We start from the raw sequence: 19,833 nt of genomic DNA on the forward strand, positions 1-19,833 counted from the left end.
GCTAAGACAAGCAACGTAACTTCGTCAGCGTTCGACCTACACGCTCCTCCTATCTTCAGCAGACAACGATGCATAACGTTAGAATCGTTTCAACAGCGAATTCTCAGAGTTACCCGGCATCTGGACCGTCGCCAGACTCGCCACAATCGCTGATAGCGTTACGTCACAAGATGTCGTCAGGTCGATAGCAATTTTACCTACACTACTTGTTTTACTGAAGACATGACGATGTACATGTACATGTACATTGTACGTGATCCATAGTGACACGAAAGTGACACAAATAGCAAGCAGCGTTGTCGACTCGTTATCGACATGACCACGTAGAACACGTTATAAGAAACTGGATAATACCGATCAGGGTGATGTACTCATAGGTTGAGGGAAAGACACAAGCGGGAAGGTCTGAAGAAAAAAATGGCTGTTACCACCAGGACTCGAACCAGGGACCTTCGCTTAAGGCCAGCTTCATGTGTACATTGAACATTGTATAAAAGAAGACACGAAGCGCACGGATACGACACACACCGAGATTTAAATAATTGTAAATAACGGATCGTAGACATCCAGTGCGTTGTGAGACATACATGTACAACAGAGCACTGTCTGTTGTGTAGACCATTACTATATTAGGTGATAAGCCGTTCAATCGTTCAATTTCTCGCGGATTTACTTGTACGCGTCGTCTGATTAGTGTTTTTGCACACGAAACTCGGAGTCGACTAGTCCGGCACGAGAAAAGGTACCTGCTGTTCTGCCTCGTGCACCACGGGTACATGTGCTTTGTATTTCGTGATGTACATGTACATGTACGTCCACGATGTACATGTATTAGCCGTGCATGCAGAAGTTCTTCAGGTTAGCTCGGAACGGCCATGGCATTCCTGCCCCCACCTCCCTCCCTCCGTCTTGTCGAACACTGGTAGAAGAAGTGCCTTGTGGGGCGCACCGAAAGGTAGCCATGTAGACACCTTGAACGTTGTGATGCTTGGGGGGGGGGGGGGCGGCGGCTGTAGGCTTACTATAATATTAATAGTCGACATGGCGAAAAGTAGCTACAGAAGCTCAAGCACCATAATCAATGGGGAGGAGTGGGAAGAAGTCCTTCTGATTTGGCTGGACAAACGGCTGATGATTACAAACACCAATTGTAGCAGACCTGTTTACCGATAGGGTCATCAATCGACAAGATAGCGGTGACATGTTGCATGCAGGCAGGGCTTTCAGGCAGGCAATCTATAGCCTATAGGCTTAGGGCCTTCCCAATTATACTTATAGGGAACCCTACAACTCCTACTGTCAGCGAAGGACGTGGAGGTTAGTTCACGACCTTCAACGATATCACGAAACGAGAAACAAAGTGCATGCAAAAAGATAGGGTAAGTTCAACTATGGAGTTTCTACTTCTAGCATACATGCACGTTGCGGTGGGAATGGTTGATCGAGCCATATGAATGGGATACGGCTTGGTCATGGTATTCATCTTGCTTGCATGAGTTTCAGATACGTCAGGGACTGCTTGCCACCTACTTCAAATGCAGGTACCCTAACTATTATCTGATCCCTCTCTAGGGAGTTCAAGCATAGTAGTCTTAGGAGTGTGAATATCATAATAATTATTATTAATATGCCCATGGATTCGTACCCTCCACAGCCACGGTTCCATTTTAGCCCCATCCCTCCTTGCCCACGATATCACAAAATCAAACCTAGTCTGTCATACTCTTAGCTTGACCGCGGCATGATTCAGCAACGGTGCCTGCGCAGCATTGGCCCTGGGACAATGCTCCCAAACTTGTCAGTGCATCTGCAAGTCCCGGCACTGTGTTAATGTGTTAATTTTAAGCTGCACTACATTCCCTGTCCAGCCCAGCGCTGCAGCTGACATGCTGCCACCTGCTAGTATCCCTGAGCCCGCCCACCTCAAAACCCACCACTAGCATCAAGTGAAACACTAGCGCTTTCCAGTTGTCCTGACTTCCTACATCTATCTTTCTCATTTGGCTTACTCACCATATGGAATGCCCTACCCACTACCATCCTGAATGCTCCCTCATCCCAAGGAGCCTGCCGTCGACGTTCACATCACAGACTAGCATAGTTCTTCTTTTTTTCTCCCCCCCCCCCCCCCCCCCCAGGTGCACATGGTGTCGAAGGATCCTGAGACCTTTGGTCGGTGGAGTTCACAACGCTCCACCTAGACAACTACGCTAGTGGGTAGTCAGCCCCGACTCAATAATTGTTTGTTCTATCAACCCTTAAGTCTGTACTAATAGTCGTATCTTCATCCTCCCTGCAATTTATTTCTCCTTCTTGGTACCTGTGTTGAGCCGAGCTGAGTTCTTTAAAAAAATACAATTAGTTGCTGTCTGATGATCGGTTAAAACCGTGAAACTCAGAGTTACAGCAGAAACGCTTTTGATAACTCTCAAGTATGTGTAAAAATATATATAATTATCTAATCCCCCAACTACTACTTGTAGTAGCTGGTATGCCCATGATGCAGTCTATCACAACTATACTGGCCGCCCTGCTGCTGTAAGGCTGTCACAGGGAATTCCAGGATACGTTTGAAGTGACAGTTAAATCCATTCAACTTTAGGACCATCACACTGTCCCTCGGATCATGTAAGATATGAGCAATTGGCAGTAGTATCCCTCCCGCAACACAGCAGCTGACATTTCGATCACTGTCTCTCTGTTGCATGCTTCGCATTGCTATAGTACATATTAGCCTTAATTTCATAGACTAATTGGAACTGCTGCTACTATCCTGAATTCGTGCATATCACAGCTACGGTGGAGGCACGAGGATGTTTCACTTGGTGTCTACCAGGAGTGTACATGAATATCCCCGGAGTAACAGCGCGGGGGGGGGGGGGGGGGGCAGGCAGGCACAGTGGGTTGGTCTAAGACCATGATTAATGAACGAGAGGTACCAGGTTCAAGTCCTGCTTGGAAGCGGAAGGATTTTTCCAACCGTGCTGCGACCCACAGTTAATTGGGAACTCGTGACCTGGCATGAGTAAATCATGGATGTGGCAAATGGGATTTAGGCCTTTGGCCTATGGTTGGTGGATCTGATCTATCCTCCCCCACCGTTTAGGAGCCGCATCTGACGCCTGATCATGGGGTGGTGGCGTCCCACGGAAGCGGAAAGGTGGTTCTTGACCAGGGAGTTGTACAACTCCTTGTTCTTGACCTGCCCGGTACGCGAACCCGTCGAATTTATTATTATTTTATTTTAACAGCGCGGCTGGAAAGTCACTGCCCCTCGGCTGCATGCTCGCATTGCGTGTACTAGTACATCAAGTAATAATAACGTTGATTTCGGGCTAATTGGAACTACTGCAATCCTGAATTCGTGCGGTAGCAGCTACAGTGAAGTCTCGAGGATTCATTATGGCTGTGTGTACTGTATACATTCTGTCTGGTGCTCTCCAGCTATACATGGCGTGCAATCCTTTGCATACTTGTAACATTTCCCTTTGTAGCGCTATTGGGTAATGAGTGACAGGTGTAGTAGCAACCAATATTGCAATAACAGCTTGAGTTTGGGTTTGCAGTGCATTCAAGGCATAGCACAACACGTCAGCTTCAAGCAGAACAGCTCACGGTAATAGGTGTACAAAGTTACTACAAACACTGCATGCTACTGCCGATTGCCTCCCGCCAGACGGTGGCAGACATACGTACAAGCACGCGCACGCACACACACACAAACACAAGGCATAGCCTAGCCCGTTGGATAAGTCCAGGAAATGGAAGTCAAGTCGCGTCACAGTCGTGTCCAGGTGCACACCACCACAAGGCACGATTGGCTGGAAATCACCCTGGCTTGCGGCTGGTCTTGCCAGATTCCAGGACCTCCCACGAGGCAGCAATTATCACCTTCATCCCTGACAAATGACTTAATGACCTGTTCCGTTTAGCAGGCAATACCAGCCGATGTGTGGAAGCATTTACACGACCAAGCAGTCCCAATCGGAAGCAACAAGCAGCGCCATACTGGAGTGATCTTTAGCACGGTGAGTGATAGAGACAAGCAGTTGCTAACTAACAGGATTGTCTCGTGGTGATCCTTCTTCTTCCCCGGGTGACCGTAGCTGGCAAATAATTCCTGCTGGGTGGTACCACGTTTCATAACAACCTGTCATCACCAGTCACGGAAGTACCAGCAGAATGTGCAGTATAGCTGGTGCTCAATACCCGGACAAACCCCGTCCGCGCGGTCCTCGAACCCTGTGCTTGCTGATGACGTCCAGTACAGACGCACGCATCGTGCAGGCGCCGTGTCAAACAAGTAATAAAGTTATGAGAACATCGCTAAACATGATGATAGTGAAAGTGATGTAGCCGTGTCATTGCTTCCGGGAACACACCAAGCTTTAACATTCAACCCACCGCATCTTCCATGAAATGGTACAGTACTTCGAAGTAGAAATTTACACGAGTTAGTTTCATGTGTGGGTTACTGACCAAGTTACGGTTTCATGTGTGGGTTTACTGACCATACCAAGTTGAAAAGGAATAACATCAAAACATACAAAAAAAACGCATCCATTGCCAGGTATATTTAGGCCAGATTGGAGAATTCTTCACAAGAAGAAGATGCCAATTGGACATGGCTGGATTCCATCACTTGACAAAAGAGTTTGCGCTCTGCACCCCAGATACATGCAATACCTGTCCCTCCTACTTCACTCGTCTTGGAGTGGCTGTGAAGACGTCCTGCCTTTTCTCCGCCAATGGTCCCCCGAGCCAGGCAGAAGAAGCCGTGGTGACCATGTGGCCATTTGTGGACATTCAACTGCTCATAACTGACCCGGTGCCGCCCAATATCACCTATAACCATGTTCGCGCCCAGCCTGTTTACAATAGCCGGGGGAATTAAAATAAACTAGATCAGCACATGACTGAGATGTTGTACTCTACACAGCAACCAAAGCACATGAAGTTTTGCACTCTTGATATCCTTCTGTGTACTATTGATAATAAATTCACAAAATCGGGCGCTTGTGGGCACGATTCTACTTGACGTACACACAGTGTCATAATAGGAACTTAAAAGATCAAATCAAGAATCAATCCCATTGGTCTACACCCACTAATAAAAAATAAGCGACTAGTTGAGTATACATGTATTAGTACAATATTGCCCAGCTTGGATGAGGAACACTTCCATCAAGGGCGGGTCAGTTGAGAGTGTACTTCGTATCACACAACACCACTACACAGCCTGATATTATTATACCGGGGTAGCATTCCAACCAGTGATAACGACACAATATTGCGCAGCGAGTATACCGTACAATTCGTTGCCACTGAATGCACTAGCGGCACGACTTTGTGCCAAACGAGAGGTGAACTGTCGAGGAAAGAATTCGCTGGATGGAAGCAGAACAGTTTGTCCTAGTTTGTCAGACCCCTAAATTAGACAAATTGCCATAGCATTGAGCAAATAGCTTTAGCAGCTGGCTTTCGATAGGCTTGCACGTTTCACCTTCTGAACTGTTGTTCATGCGTGTGCATCGTCGATACAGAGGGTCTAGAGGGACCTTGTAGCAAGAGAGAGAGAGAGAGAGAGAGAGTACACTGACCATGTAGAACCCGTGTGCCCACAGCTCGACTGGCAGAAAGTGAAGGAAAACCCGAACAACTAAAGGAAATGAACAAGCTGTGGCTGTCCTGCAAACCTGAATCCCCAGTGGGTGCTACTTAGACACACTGCAGCTACTGGTGCATTCGATACACTGACATACATGTAGTACTCAGGGTATAGAGATACACTGACACAGCACAGTATATACACTGACACAGCACAGTATATACACTGACACAGCACAGTATGTACCCTGACACAGTACAGTATATACCCTGACACAGTACAGTATGTACCCTGACACAGTACAGTATGTACCCTGACACAGTACAGTATATACCCTGTCACAGTACAGTATATACACTGACACAGCACAGTATGTACCCTGACACAGCACCCTGTCCCAGGGTATATACATACAATGTCACAGTACCCAGCAGTGACTTCGATCACAGGTGCAATGCAAAAAGAAAGTTCAGAAGTTTTGAAAGCTCAATTTGCTTTCCGAGATCAAATCTGATTGTGAATAAGAAGCACTGCCCCCACCAAGTAGACTGACACACAGCAGTTTGCTGGCAACATACTGAACAGCATCAAATAGAGACATCCAAAATATCTGGTCCAACTTCGATAGCACAACGTAATATGTGAGCACAATGGCTTGTTGTCCAAGTACAGATCAGTTAGCTACAGCTTCTATAGTACAGATCAGTTAGCTACAGCTTCTGTAGTACTGCCACGGTGATATACACAGGTAGGCGCAACCAAACCCACCGCCGGAAAAGGCTGCCCGGCAACGTGTGCAATTCAAAAGACTACTCAATATCCCTCTCTTTCTAGCTCCCTTTGTATCGCTCATTCAAACGATTACAACACGAATACTAGAAAACACAAGGCTAAGCTAGTTCTGCTAATGACGGGAAACGCCTACACTAGACCGCTGGTCTGACTCGCAAGTAAATAAACTCAAATGGACAAAATTGCTGCTACCTCCCAATTATAACGCTCGCAGTTTCGCTGCCTGCCTCTTTAGGTATCCCATTTTGATGTGTAAGTGAGGACAGTCGCAACCGCTGTTTCGTAGGTGAGGAAAGCGTAAGTGTATTCCGCCATGTCCTAGCACTATAGCCTAGTATAGGGGAAGGCTCAGGAGTAAACAAGTCACAGTGTTGTGAGTATGTATTGTGAGTATGTATGTGCTGCTTCATACGCTGATACAGGGAGAGAAAAGAGGGATGACTTTACCAACTTCAATTCCAATGCCATGTTCTTCCTTGCCTTCCTTCTATGGTGTCAGTCAACAATAATGGAGGTGCCATGTGAATGGGTAAGACTTAGTTGCAAGTACAGTGTATCACAATTGCCCATTGAGCATGAGGTGGCGCATGGGGCTGGTAAATGGCAATAGCCACAAACGATTTGCATGGCGCGGGATGCCATGGTGCTGGTGGCTAAAAGAAGGAGCTATTTTGTGCTAAACCCACCCCGAGCTGAAAATACTTTGAAGTACACACTAGTCGCACATAACATAGCCGCTAGGACGAGTGGCAAATGTAGGACAGACCTGGGAACACTCACTTATCGTCTGAGGTACAAGTAGCCACGCCAGCCCGGGCATCCCGTTCAGAAGTTGTGTTGTCAGAAAGATGGCGTAACGATGGCGTAACCGGCAATTGGACAAAGAAGGAAGAGCTAGAGCAACAGCAAAGGAGAACAGCACTTAGGAACAGATGCGAACCATTGCTACTCATCAGATTATGTCGCGGGGGCCAGCCCCAAGCCTTCAAGGCAACAATGCTGAAACGGAGATCTCCATGAGCAGCGACATCACATGGTCACTTAAATCAAGGGACATTTCCAGGATACATGGTAGCTCAATTGGCAAAATCGCATCTATCAACTGCTATACTGTACTCGGAATGTAGTATAATTAAAAAAAATTAATGATAAGCAATTAAGCATGACTGTGTGCTCTTTGGTGAACTGAAGGTAGTGGCTCAGTCATTCTTTTCTCTTGGTGTTGTAAATGAAGGGGTGACCGTATGATGGGCTAGCACCATCGCCAGGATGAACGCATTAGAGCAGAAGAAAATGAGCGAGGCCATCCAAATGAACAGAAACGTGTTATAGCCTTCAAACTCCAGGAAATAGGCGGCGGCAAGCCAAAGACCCTGTGCAGAGACAGTCACAAACAGCACACAGAACAGCATGCACGTGAGTGAGGGCACGACCACAACAAGTCCATGTACCAACCATGCACTATTCAGTGAGCTCCGCACCATGCAAACAAGTACACTTTGCAGCTTGATAATCAAGTGATTTGCGACCTGTGCTTTATGCACCCCACTTTCACTCGTCACTTCAAGAGCCGCAAAGGCACAAACTCGCGACTAAGGCCGGCGCCCAGCGCAGGTTTCCCACTTGCTTTGTATGACACGCATCGTGCGCTCTGAAAAAGCGATATCAACAAAAATCCCGTGCACCAGACCAGCTGCAAAGTTGCACTATGTACTCTTGATATAGTGCAACATAGAAAATACTGAAATAGGTGGCCAAAAAAGCAAAAAGTGCGACCACGCCAGGATTCGAACCTGGAATCTCCTGATTCGTAGTCAGGCGCCTTATCCGTTGGGCCACGCGGCCAATCACAATGCTGTTCAGTAATTTTCAGTCCATGTGTGACGAATCATCTAGCACTATGATTTTGAATTATTACATGTATCTGGAAAGCCGAATGGATACTGACAACGCTGAACGGCAGAGTGAACGCAGGTAGACACCGCTCAAGAGAATATAGTTACAGAGGAGGATGCCACTGATGCGAGTTGGTCCAGAAAATCAAGCCGGAAACAGTGCATGTCGAAGGCCACCATTGTTATCTTGGCCAGTGTATTAGGCCACACGTTTTTTTATTTCTATGTTTCTCGTCACCCGCGCGCATACGATTCAGGAGTCTGGAAGAAAAAAAGAAGAAAAAACCCTGTGCTGCACTGTGGAGACTAGCACATGCACATATGCACCCTGGCCTGGCCTATGCGAGGTCGCTAAAGTTGTACCAAGAGTACATGAACCTAATATGTACTCTTGGTTGTACCCGAGGCTGACCTTGCCGTGTACTGACTACAAGTGCGAGGATCTGAATAGTTTCGGCACTGCTACCACGCTTGTCGGAGCTGTGCCGGAAGACTCGATGTTCTCTCCGCAACTGTTGGGGGACGCTTTCACCGCTGTTTGTCGGCAGAATGGAAGAAGGTGAGCTGCTTTCCTTTAGAGTCGTTCGAGGACCGCAGACGTTTTCTTCTCTTCTGAAGTGGACAATCGTTGATGTCAATGAGCCCATGGCAGTATGCGATGTTTTCCGTCAGCTGGAGAAAAAGATTACCGACTCTGATGCCGTAACATACGAAGATCTTGTTTGTCAAGTGTCAGCGTCGGTGTCAAGAAATAATGCCATTGAGGTCAGTGCATCACAACGAGTGGCTCGCCTGTCCAGGTTTGGGGTTTTCTTGACGATTGTTCTCCCTGAAATTTCGCCAGCACCATCTCAGCGGGGACGAACAAATGCATTTCCTGTGCTGATGCTAGGTGCCCAAGCTGCTTCTTCCGTGAAACAACCGGGAAAACACACGAGTGATGATACTCTTCGCGGTGACAGACTATTGGAGAACAACATCATCGATTGGTTGGCAGTTGCGAAGCTCGGATTCAGGAATGGCTTGGAGACTAGTGTTGGTAAATCGTTCATTCAGAAATTGCGTTCTGTCCTCTTCGAGCTCACATCTGAGCGTGTTGAACATCTCCAGGTCAGAGGGTGCGTTGCTCCTGCTTTGTTTGAGCCCCTCCTGAAGAAGAACTACAACAAGTCAACAACCCAGGCAAGCATGGCATAAACGTTTGCCTCCTCTCTCCAGGACTATGATTGAGGAGATGAGCCAGTCTTTGATGGAGCTGTCCAGTGTACCAGCTGTACAAGTAGCATCTTGGACAACAGTGCGCGATGGACTGCGATTGCTTGACAGGCAGCTGGATAGGTACATTGTGTACTTGGATGGTGCTACAGCTCGCATGAACAGTGTGCACGAGAGTATGGAGCCTGTGAGGTCCACTGAATCTAGTGAGAATTCTAGTCTGGTGCGGCATTCAGCACGAGTCTGAACCGCAGAGAAATGCCAACAGTATGGTGAAGTGGACGCTGCTATGAGTACGTCCGAGCCGTATAGCTGTGCAGTTCACCTGAATGATTTCCTGCCAAACGATCGAAAGGAACGCTACAAGTTCATCCATGGCATGGAGCTTCCGTTTCCCTATGAGCTTTTCTCCTACGACCCTGGTAGTAATGTTGGTTGCCTTTGGTGGGCATGGAAAGTACTGGTGGACCCTGCTGATTCCAATTCCACTGCAAGTTTGAAACTAGTCAAGCAATGTGAAAAGGATGTCCCATCATTTGCTACACGTGCAATGAGAAAGACCTTCATCGAACGATACCAGATGGTGACGGAGTGCAGCCCTGCCGTTTTGAGGAACATGTTCCAGTTTGTCTCCGGAGATGTAGCCCAGTCATCCTGTGCCATAAGCAAGGCTGTCCAGGAGAGATAAGCGTTTGCCCTCGACGCTCAAGACCCTGACATCGCCTTTGATCTACGTGCTCTGAATGAAGACCGTCAAGGGCGGTATGATGCATTCTGGGAGGAGTGTGACAAGTTCCTAGCTGACCAAGCCCTCACGGCTGTTGATGACACATGGCAGCAGCGATCTCAACCCGTGATCTTGTTGAACAAGTTGGCAAATGTCTGCCCGAAGACAGCCCTGTGCCCTGTGAGTCATGGGTGAGATTGCAGTTCTGCCCGAAGAACACCTCCCATGCTGCTGCTTGTCACTACACTGGAAAGCTAGATATCAAGCACATGGTCCAGGCTCGACAGCGCAGCCACAACCATGTCGACGGCCACTACGCCGCTGACCAGTTCCGCTGCTTAAAGGAGTTTGCCGTCATGTTCCGGGACGTTTGTACTCTTGGGTGCTTGGATGACAAGCATATGCTGAAAGTGGGGAGCCAGATTTTCCAGTAGCTGCTGTGGACAGAGGCAAGGCTGTGTTGGTCAGCAAGGATGTCGCATTCGTTGTTGCTGATCACGACTTCACAAAGGTCAAGCTAGTACCATCTGTTGCTCTAGTTGTCGATATCCCCGAGTCCGTGCGTGACAGTTTCTACCGTGGGCAAGTCATAGTCTCTTTGAAGGAGGCTGCGTTTCAGCCATCATCTGCTGTCCGCCATGCTGCTGAGCTCACAACATCCCTCAAGCAGTACAAGGTGAACACCATCGTCCATCCTGTCCTTGCTCTTTACACTGATGGTGGCTCGGATCACAATGTCATTTTGCATCCGTCCAACTCTCTCTTATTGCCCTGTTCAAGCATCTGCAGCTGGACTACCTCATTGCAGTTCGGACGTGCCCGTACCAGAGCTACAAAAATCCTGTGGAGCGGGTTATGTCCCTGGTCAACCTCGCACTGCAGTCAGTTGGCTTGATGCGAGCCAAGATGTCTGACGACATGGAGGCATTTCTTCCAAGTCAGCAAACAGCACAAAGGATGTGCGGGAAGCTGCCACAAAGAAGGCGGGTCTAATGGATGCACTGCTGCAGTCTGTGGAGCCAACAAAATCGTTAGTGTCGGACTACCTCCACTGTGTGCCACTCGTCGGCAAGAAATTCGTCACTCAGCAAGCTGCCAATCATGAGAACACTGATGCTCTATGCGCCATCATTGCAGACATCGATTCAGATGTGCGGCGTTCAATGACCAAGGCCCAGTTCTCCTTGCCAAAGTTCCAGGAGTTTTTCCAGCACTGCTGCATTGCACAGCACAACTTCTTCGTTGTGAAGAAGTGTGGCAGTCCCAAATGTGCCATCTGTGGACCACCTACACTGCCGGCCGAGTCGTTCCGGAAGCTGCACCACTTCCCGTGCCCTGCCCCTGATGGTGACCACTACAAGGCCTTCAGTGATGTGTGGGGCACCCAGACCTCTGGAGAGCACCGTCCTTCATTGAAAAAGGCAGCTGGAGATGGAGCAGCGAAGACGATTCCAGCCATGACTATCCTGCTTCGGAAGGAGAAAGTCCGTCTAGCCGTTAAGTGCTCTGAGTGTACGAAGCCACGCTGTGTGTTCTCAGAGTCCCGCTTGACGAGGGACAACACTTCTGCTCTCGAAACTGCAACTCTGATCTCCGAGCTAGGTATGTATGGGTGGCCTGTGTGGCGCGTGTATTCTTGGTGAATGAGCAGGGACTGTCACCAAAAAGCAAAAAATACGACCACGCCAGGATTCGAACCTGGAATCTCCTGATTCGTAGTCAGGCGCCTTATCCATTGGGCCACGCGGCCGACCACAACACACACAAGTAATTTTCAGTCCATGATGGTTTTCGTCAAGGCCACTCCAGTCAGTTGACCTATTGATAGGATTATATCGTCAAGGCGCACTGTGGGACTACGGCTGCAAGTGGTGCAGTACTACACATCAGGGGGTGCAAAAAAGGTGAGGCTCTAAATCGCCATTGGCGTAAGTTGGTCAAGAAAATCAATCCAGAAACAGCAGATGTCGAAGGCCACCATTGCTATCTCAGCCAATGTGTCAGTCTAGGGATCACAATCAGCCCAGATCCTCATCAGCTCAGTGACCCACGGACAGCCGTTTTCTGATTCACGGCATACCGGTACCGTGTATGGAGGCTCACACACGTTCCGCCAGAAGGTGAGTGAAAATCAGACTGGAGCTCATTGTGCAAGCTGTGAGGGTGCTCAGCTGAAGAAGTTTTCGAAGCACGAAATCAAATATTCGATAAGCAATACTCTCTTCGCTTCAAAGCTTCACCTTTCCTTTCGATCTCATGCTTTTCCATTTTGCATTGTATCCATGAAAAGGGAAGGTGGTGTGATACTTGGATTCAGATACTAGTAAATAGACGTGCTCAAAAATCTAAAAGCTCATGATACCTCATGGCTTGTCTTGAAAGCCCTCCGAGGCACAACACATTCCGAGCCAGTCAACCCGTAATCGACACAAACACAAACACAAATCAAGCTCACTTCGAAGTGCTTTCGTTTCTTCCCGAACCCTTATCCAAGGTGTTTGTGTCCCGAAATAACGTGTTTACTTTTCTTGCTTTCACAAGTTTTGAATCCGTCTGACTTTAAAACACAACATTGCGAGCGTGGGTCCATTGCATGAATTTTACGGGTATCACCCACGTTCCCCGTATTCGTTATGTGCAACTAAACCTCCCTGATATCAGTGAAAAGAATTGGGTGCCCTCTTCCGGATAGCTTATTGGATATATGGATACAACGCAAAATGGAAATGGACACTGAATGTCGCCAAAAAGCAAAAATGCGACCACGCCAGGATTCGAACCTGGAATCTCCTGATTCGTAGTCAGGCGCCTTATCCGTTGGGCCACGCGGCCAGCCACAATGCTCGTAAGTAATTTTCAGTCCATGACGGCTTTGGTCAAGGCCACTCCAGTCAGTTGACCTATTGACAGGATCGCATCATCAAGCACTGCGGTACTACAGCTGCAGGTGGTGCAGTGCATGCCCCATCAAGGGGTGCAAAAAGGCGAGGCACCCACAAACTGCCACCCAACCCCCTCTTCCTTACCCTGCATAGTGTATACCATTGGTGTAGAGAGTACAGTTGGGCATACACAAATGACATCACCATGAACTCAATGGACCTTCACCCCACAATAAAACTGACAACGCAACCTCTTTTCTAGTCCATCCAAAAGCCTCGTTCTCAAATAAAACAACCGTGTCTTGCCTCCTCTTCCTCGGCATGATGCTCTCATGATGCCCAAGGAGCAATATGTATAGGCATTGCCGCAACTTCTTTATTTATTTGCTGCAGCTGAGCGCCTGCACTAACTCTCTTTTTGTAGGTAGAATGTATATTAATAGTGAGGTTCTGCCACACGGTAAAACGTGCCAAAGTACATATGGAAACCTCGCCGCGGTACAGGATCAAGTTTCATACGGATTTTTCATACCGTTTTCCGTGTGAAGCACGCTTCACACGGACTGGACTCCGTGTGAAAACTGAGCGTTCAGAGAACATGTGGCGGGAGTTCGAGCATACTACGAGCATGCTACGCACAGCAGAACCGGTGCAATGTACGAAAAATCCGTGTCAAACTTCACTGCAGTTGACACGGAGTTTGGTACGTAGTTCGTGTAGCAGAACCTCTCTAATGGAAGAGTTTTCGAATAACAATATCGGTGAAAAGAGTCATGTGCTGCTTCCTCTTCTGGCGAGCATGTTGATCATGTGCAACGGATAGGAATTGTCGCCAAAAAGCAACAAAAAAATGCGACCACGCCAGGATTCGAACCTGGAATCTCCTGATTCGTAGTCAGGCGCCTTATCCGTTGGGCCACGCGGCCAATCACAATGTTCACAAGTACTTTTCAATCTATGATAGATGTCGTCAAGGCCACTCCAGTCAGTTGACCTATTGATAGGATTACATCGTCAAGGCGCACTGTGGTACTACAGCTGCAAGAAGTGCAGTGCACAACAGGGAGTACAACAAAGGCGAGGCTCTACATTGCTATCGAATGCAGCCTAAGAAGAATGTACGTATCTGTGAGACATTAAAAAAAAGAAAAGTTAAGAGTGTACGTACCTGTGAGGCTCCCCAGAGTGCTACAAGAGCACAGCCTTTCTTCACAGTAAGCCATGATGCCGGCAAGATCAATGGTAGTAGACATAAGTACCAGATAAAATACTGCAACACGCACACACGCATGCACGCACATACACACAGTACACAGCACACACACAGCACATATAAGACATTCCAAAACAGAACAATATTTATAGGCGAGTGCAGTTGTAGATGAGCAAGGATACCATTGAAATCAAATGATCTGCTGCTTTCTATCCATGTGAGAGTATCGCATATCATACAGTGCACATTATGTTATTCCTAGTTATTTCTCCGGTAAAACAGGCTGCTTTCCGTAAGACCCAATGACATAACATCCAGCAGACTGACGATCAAATGCCATGAATATCACTTCGCAGCAGCTTGATTTCATGCCTCTTTTAGACTCCTGGAGTCGCATCAATAGCACGCTGCAAATACTGCAGTACATCTATATGTAGTACCTAAAGAAACAACAGCCGTACGGCTACGGGGAGTCACATGCGTGAACTACCTCTGCTAAAAGGGCACACACCATCTCAGCCTTACCTGCGACGTGCACACTTTGTTGAATGTCACGAAGATGAACGTTTCCACAAAGCAACACAGTGCAATGTCGCGATACAGGAGCACACTCGTGACCAACAGCAGCGTAGCCTGGGGCAAGAACGCGGCTACAGACAACAACGATGACAAGCTGGACTGCCAGCTCAGGTAGAGCGAGTAAAAGTAAACGGAGAAGTTGTGACGATTGTCGCGCCGTGTCAAGTGATACAGGTAGGTCTCGTGCACAAACGCATCGCCAAACCTAGCCAGCGGCACACAGAGTTATGCACACAAAAGAGAGTACTTGTACTTAGCTTGTTTCAAGTTCCACCCAGATAACAGTGAAAGCATACCAGTACAGTCATGCACACTCATTCGATTCATCCGGTTCATTTTCCAAGTCAAGAAGTTGTGTGGAGTCCGCTCCATGTTCCATAACTCAAGCAGTAGTAATTGGACGGAAGTCATGCCCTTTCCGTAAAGCAATCTTTGAGTTTTAAAAGAATTAAAGAAACAAATACAGTTTGCAACTTTGCATACCGGTACACTCTTACCAGTACCGTAAAGTACCACCAGAGCGCCCCGTCTCACGAGAGCGCCCCATCTTGATTTTTCAGCCAAGGGAAGAAAATCATATGGCAGAGTGCAACAAAGTGTGTACAGTGTGAGAACCTTCGTGTACTAAGGTCACACTTGGCATGTTTTTACGTGGAGCTTGCATTCGCTCAAAGGTAAACTGGGTACGGAACTACGGATTGACTGCACAACGTGCAATGTGTGTACAAGGTCCGTGTCGCATGACCTACAGACAGGAAACCACCTCCACAAGACGACCACGAAAGGACGAGATGGTGGGGCGCTCCGGCGGTACTTTACAGTATATGTAGTACAGAGTGCCAACAGTGGACTGTGATCCTGAGAGCCTGAATATGTAATCAGCAACTACTTCAAAGTGGCAAACTGACATGATGATTGATCTAGGGCGAGGGAGTAGGTGATTGGGTTGGCTCCTACACTATGGGGTTGACTGAATTTTCATTCAAATGTAAAAATACAAGCAGTGGGGTAAATCCAGGTGATGCATATTATGATCTCAAGTAACTTACCACCAGTACATCCAGACGAACAACAGCAGAAAGCTAGTAGCCGCAGACATGGCGAATAGCAAACGCCTCGGTCGCAAGAACCGGGAAAGACCTCCCCTGATACCAGGCATTCTACTCCACGATGAAACCAGTGGACTAGCTCCATACGCTTGATCAATGAGTAGGAACATTGGCAGAGAATAGATCATCGGGAATAGTTTTGTGTGCGCCGCAACGCCCAGCAACACGCCAGCACTAACCGTGCATCGTCTATACAGCAACCAAATGCTAGCCAGTACAAGAATGGCGAGAAGCGACTCGGCGTTCCCACGTGTTGATACTGTAAGTGTCAGTGGATTGAACAGCCACACACACGCACTAAACACCGATACGCTCTCACTGTGACCACCCTGCTTGACAATTGAGCGGATGAACCAGCCAACAGCCAAGTCCAATGCAGAAAAAATCAGCTTTCCAATGCAAGCGTGAATGCTCAGATTCAATGTTAGCAAATAGGCTAGTAGCGGCGTATAGCGGTAGGTTGCCCGCTCATACGGGGATCGTCCTTCGCTGATGTGTCGTGCCGCGTCTGTGAAGACATGGTAGTCGACATCAGTGAACTTGACAATCATGTTACGATCTTGCCACTCTCCGAATACCAGAAGTGCAATTCGCAGGGTCACAGACACCACAAGTACTGTTTTCCATGATGGCATAGATGACAGCGCCATTGCTTCGAACGACTTGGTAATAAAACAGCACAAATACGGTGGGAGTTTGGCTAGCACATCCTTATCATCCCGAATCCAACAACATCCGTGCAATCCATTCCAAGATCTTGCTCACCAGCAGGCGTTCAGGATCATCATAGTTATCGGTAGTATAGAACACGCTTGTGTGTATGAGGGAATATTTCTCAATCCACCGTGGCAGAAGTCACAAATTCTCTCCTCTGACCAAAAGAAATCTCTAAAAGCGACTATACCAGCCTTGCGGCAGGGGAAAGCAGCAATAGTCGATCAACAATCAGAATCATCCCAGAATCATATCAGTCCTTCTTTGGAGAAATGGGAAATGGGGAAAGAAAGAAAGAGAGCACACTCGAACTCCATTCAATTCAAAAACCAACTACAAAAACTGTAATACTTACTTTCTGTACTGACAGTCTGTACTTTTTGAAAAAATAAACATGCTTCAGCGTCGTCATCTTCTACATGACATTGTTTTTGAATTTTTTTCTAAATTCATTATGCTGTAATCAGCCGGCTTTCAATGTAGCTTTACTTTTAAATATTTACAGTTAGCTTTCTTTCTCTGTCTACACGTCCGTCTGTTCACGGTAGTTCTCGGAGTACTATTAATAATCATTGCACTCACTGTGCTGTTGGCATTTCTGTGCCTCGATCGTCGTCCGTGACAATGAGCGACGAAGAAGAGAAGTTTATTGCAAGATTTGCAAATTTCAATTCTGATGTTATTCTCGCTACCTGGCATGTTTACTCCGATCTGGCGTACAAGAAGGTTTGGAAAATGGTGGAAGTCCTGCCCTGCGATACACTCCGCATCCCCTACCTAGTTGGTCAGGAGGAGGTAGGCTGTCCGAAGCAAATATTTGTTCCTGTCCGTGCATCGGATGAGCACAGCATTGTGGACATGGAGAAACTCCTGGAGCATGTTGGAAAGGAGATTGAGGACATTTCCAGGAAAGCCATTGTCCTAGCCATTGTGGATTCTGACTCCACTATCGTCTACTATACCATACAGTCTGGCGTTGCTGTGCAAGATGACCGTGCTGTCCGCGCTATAGAGCTGAGTGGTGATGACAAGCGGCCCGCATTGCATCGCAAGTCGCGTGGTGAGAAACGAAAGCGAGACATATCCTGATGCGGTATATGTCAGTATTGCGCTATGGTCCATACCCGCGTTATGCGGCGAAATTACCCAGTCCTGGCCGACACATGGAGGAGACCGCCTTGATGAGTTTTGGCGTTCGGGTCAGCGTAGCTTTGGCAAATGAACGCAGTCCTCTGCTCGTGTACATGGCATTGCACAACAGTGCCACTGCAAACACAGCTGTAATGCACCGGTACTGTGCTATGGATGCCGCACTGTGTCCTCGCGTTGATGCACGTGACGGACTATTCAGGTGAATTGCAAGCAGCTCCAATTGTCCTTTGGCACTGCTGAGTACTGTGAAGTGTGACCCAGTTTCCACCATAGTCGAGGATGCGGATGGTGAAAGTCATTACCGGTATGTTCGTATACTGCCCGCAAGGTACTCATGGCATGGCAATGCCTATGGCGCTCTTTTTGACCAAAGTAAAAGCACTTCCTACCACTTTGCTTCTAGTGGCAGCAATGTTTCTGGTGAGCCATCTTGTTCACCAGTTGCAAGATGTGCAGCCTGGCCTACTGACACTTCTGGCCAGTGGGAACCGATTGCTCCCTCTCTTTCTTTGCCTTTTAGTGCGATAGTCAAGACGACCCCCCTCCCACACACACATGTGATGCTTACTTATGTCATGCTGCATGCAGTTTTTTTTAATCTCTTAGTCTTACCGACTCATACTAATGTACAACAGTACTGTGTTGTGGTGAATCCTGGTTTCGGAATTTGTTGTTGCCAAACTACTAGTAATTGAGTGCTACAAGAGACTTACTGGTGTCCTCGCCACCACTGTTAGATGCTGCGTCTGCCGCTGGGTTATTCCGGGTGTTAGCGGCCTCTTCGAGTTCCATTGTGTGCGGAGAAGAAAATTCACTTTTTAGTACGTTTTCATTCTTACTAATGCTAAGCAGTTGCTCTGGAGCCCACGCTCACTCTTGTGAAAAGAGCTTGATTGGCACAACTTATTTTGGCCGAGTTGTCTGCACAATACAGAGTCGGCGTGTAAATTTGTGGTTCGTGTTTCTTGCTTCAGCAATCAGAGCTTTTACATTCATGTTTTTTCTCCTCCATTCTGGCAGTTAGGCTCCTATACTCAACCATGTAGTCAAGGGTGATGACAATTTTGACTGTTGAGTGGCTAATGAGCTGAGAGATGGATGCCATGGCCAGAAGTTTGCAAAGAAAATTGCAGACATAACCACCTATGGTATGGTGTTTGGCGTTAAAAAAAATTGTGGTCATTGTAGCAGGTTTGCAGAGAAAACAAGGGGCCACTACCAGGGGTGTCGGACACGGTACGGTCACTAAGGTATTTTCCGTACCCGGTGACTTTTGCCCCAGGTACCCCATGAGTCAATAAAATACACTGATCCAGGCTCTAAATCCCCCCCCCCCCCCTCAAGTACTTCAGATGCCTGACCGTACCACACTAAAATACCTTCCGACGCCCCTGGGTCTACAGTATTACATGAAGCAGAGCCTCTGCAGTGCTACTTTCCAGATGTGACAGCACTGCCGTTCTCCAAAAACGGCCAAAATTCAAAAAAATCAAAGTGCGAAAATCCAACCAAAATTCAAAAAATTAATAATCGGCAGGGATACAGTATACCGTACTAGGGAGTCGTAAAATACCGGTATTTTACGACTCCCAGGTCATGGCTTCTGCTAGCTCTTGATTGTCGCGGGACTCGCGGCAAGGACATAACCTGACCTGGCGAACCTGATCGATTTACCGATTCCCGGTTTGATTTGGTACGGTTATCTCTTGGAATTTGGCCGGCGATCTGACGTTTCGCGCACCGCAGTTGACTCCCGATCCCGATCCCACGAGCGTCGTCATTTTCACCAAAAATTCAAATCTCAACGGAAAATCAGCTGGCTTTGTGTGACTGGCCGTTTTAATTTTTCGCCCACTTGCTTGAACAGCTAGCCACGCGTGTCTGATCAGCTGATTTTTGTTTTGGTAAAAAGATGACGATGTACATAATATCTTCTCTGTGTTTTTT

At 47.6% G+C, this 19,833-nt stretch overlaps 1 protein-coding gene and 4 non-coding genes across 5 annotated transcripts; all 5 read right to left on the reverse strand.

The window, feature by feature from the left end:
* Positions 1 to 6,732: 6,732 nt before the first annotated feature.
* On the reverse strand, positions 6,733 to 17,044 carry LOC135805117 (GPI mannosyltransferase 1-like). Its single transcript, XM_065319117.1, has 4 exons — positions 15,961 to 17,044; positions 14,858 to 15,116; positions 14,288 to 14,389; positions 6,733 to 7,773 (listed from the first exon to the last, which is right to left on the reverse strand). Exons 1-4 carry the CDS (start codon positions 16,668 to 16,670, stop codon positions 7,600 to 7,602), a joined length of 1,245 nt encoding a protein of 414 aa, XP_065175189.1. The 5' UTR covers positions 16,671 to 17,044; the 3' UTR covers positions 6,733 to 7,599.
* Positions 8,173 to 8,245, reverse strand: Trnar-acg (transfer RNA arginine (anticodon ACG)). Its single transcript has one exon. It is a non-coding gene; the product is annotated as a tRNA-Arg (tRNA).
* On the reverse strand, positions 11,915 to 11,987 carry Trnar-acg (transfer RNA arginine (anticodon ACG)). The gene has a single exon. It is a non-coding gene; the product is annotated as a tRNA-Arg (tRNA).
* Positions 12,997 to 13,069, reverse strand: Trnar-acg (transfer RNA arginine (anticodon ACG)). The gene has a single exon. It is a non-coding gene; the product is annotated as a tRNA-Arg (tRNA).
* Positions 13,973 to 14,045, reverse strand: Trnar-acg (transfer RNA arginine (anticodon ACG)). Its single transcript has one exon. It is a non-coding gene; the product is annotated as a tRNA-Arg (tRNA).
* Positions 17,045 to 19,833: the final 2,789 nt, after the last annotated feature.

Source organism: Sycon ciliatum, chromosome 1 (genome assembly GCF_964019385.1).
Source record: "Sycon ciliatum chromosome 1, ocSycCili1.1, whole genome shotgun sequence".
Lineage (NCBI taxonomy): Eukaryota > Metazoa > Porifera > Calcarea > Leucosolenida > Sycettidae > Sycon > Sycon ciliatum.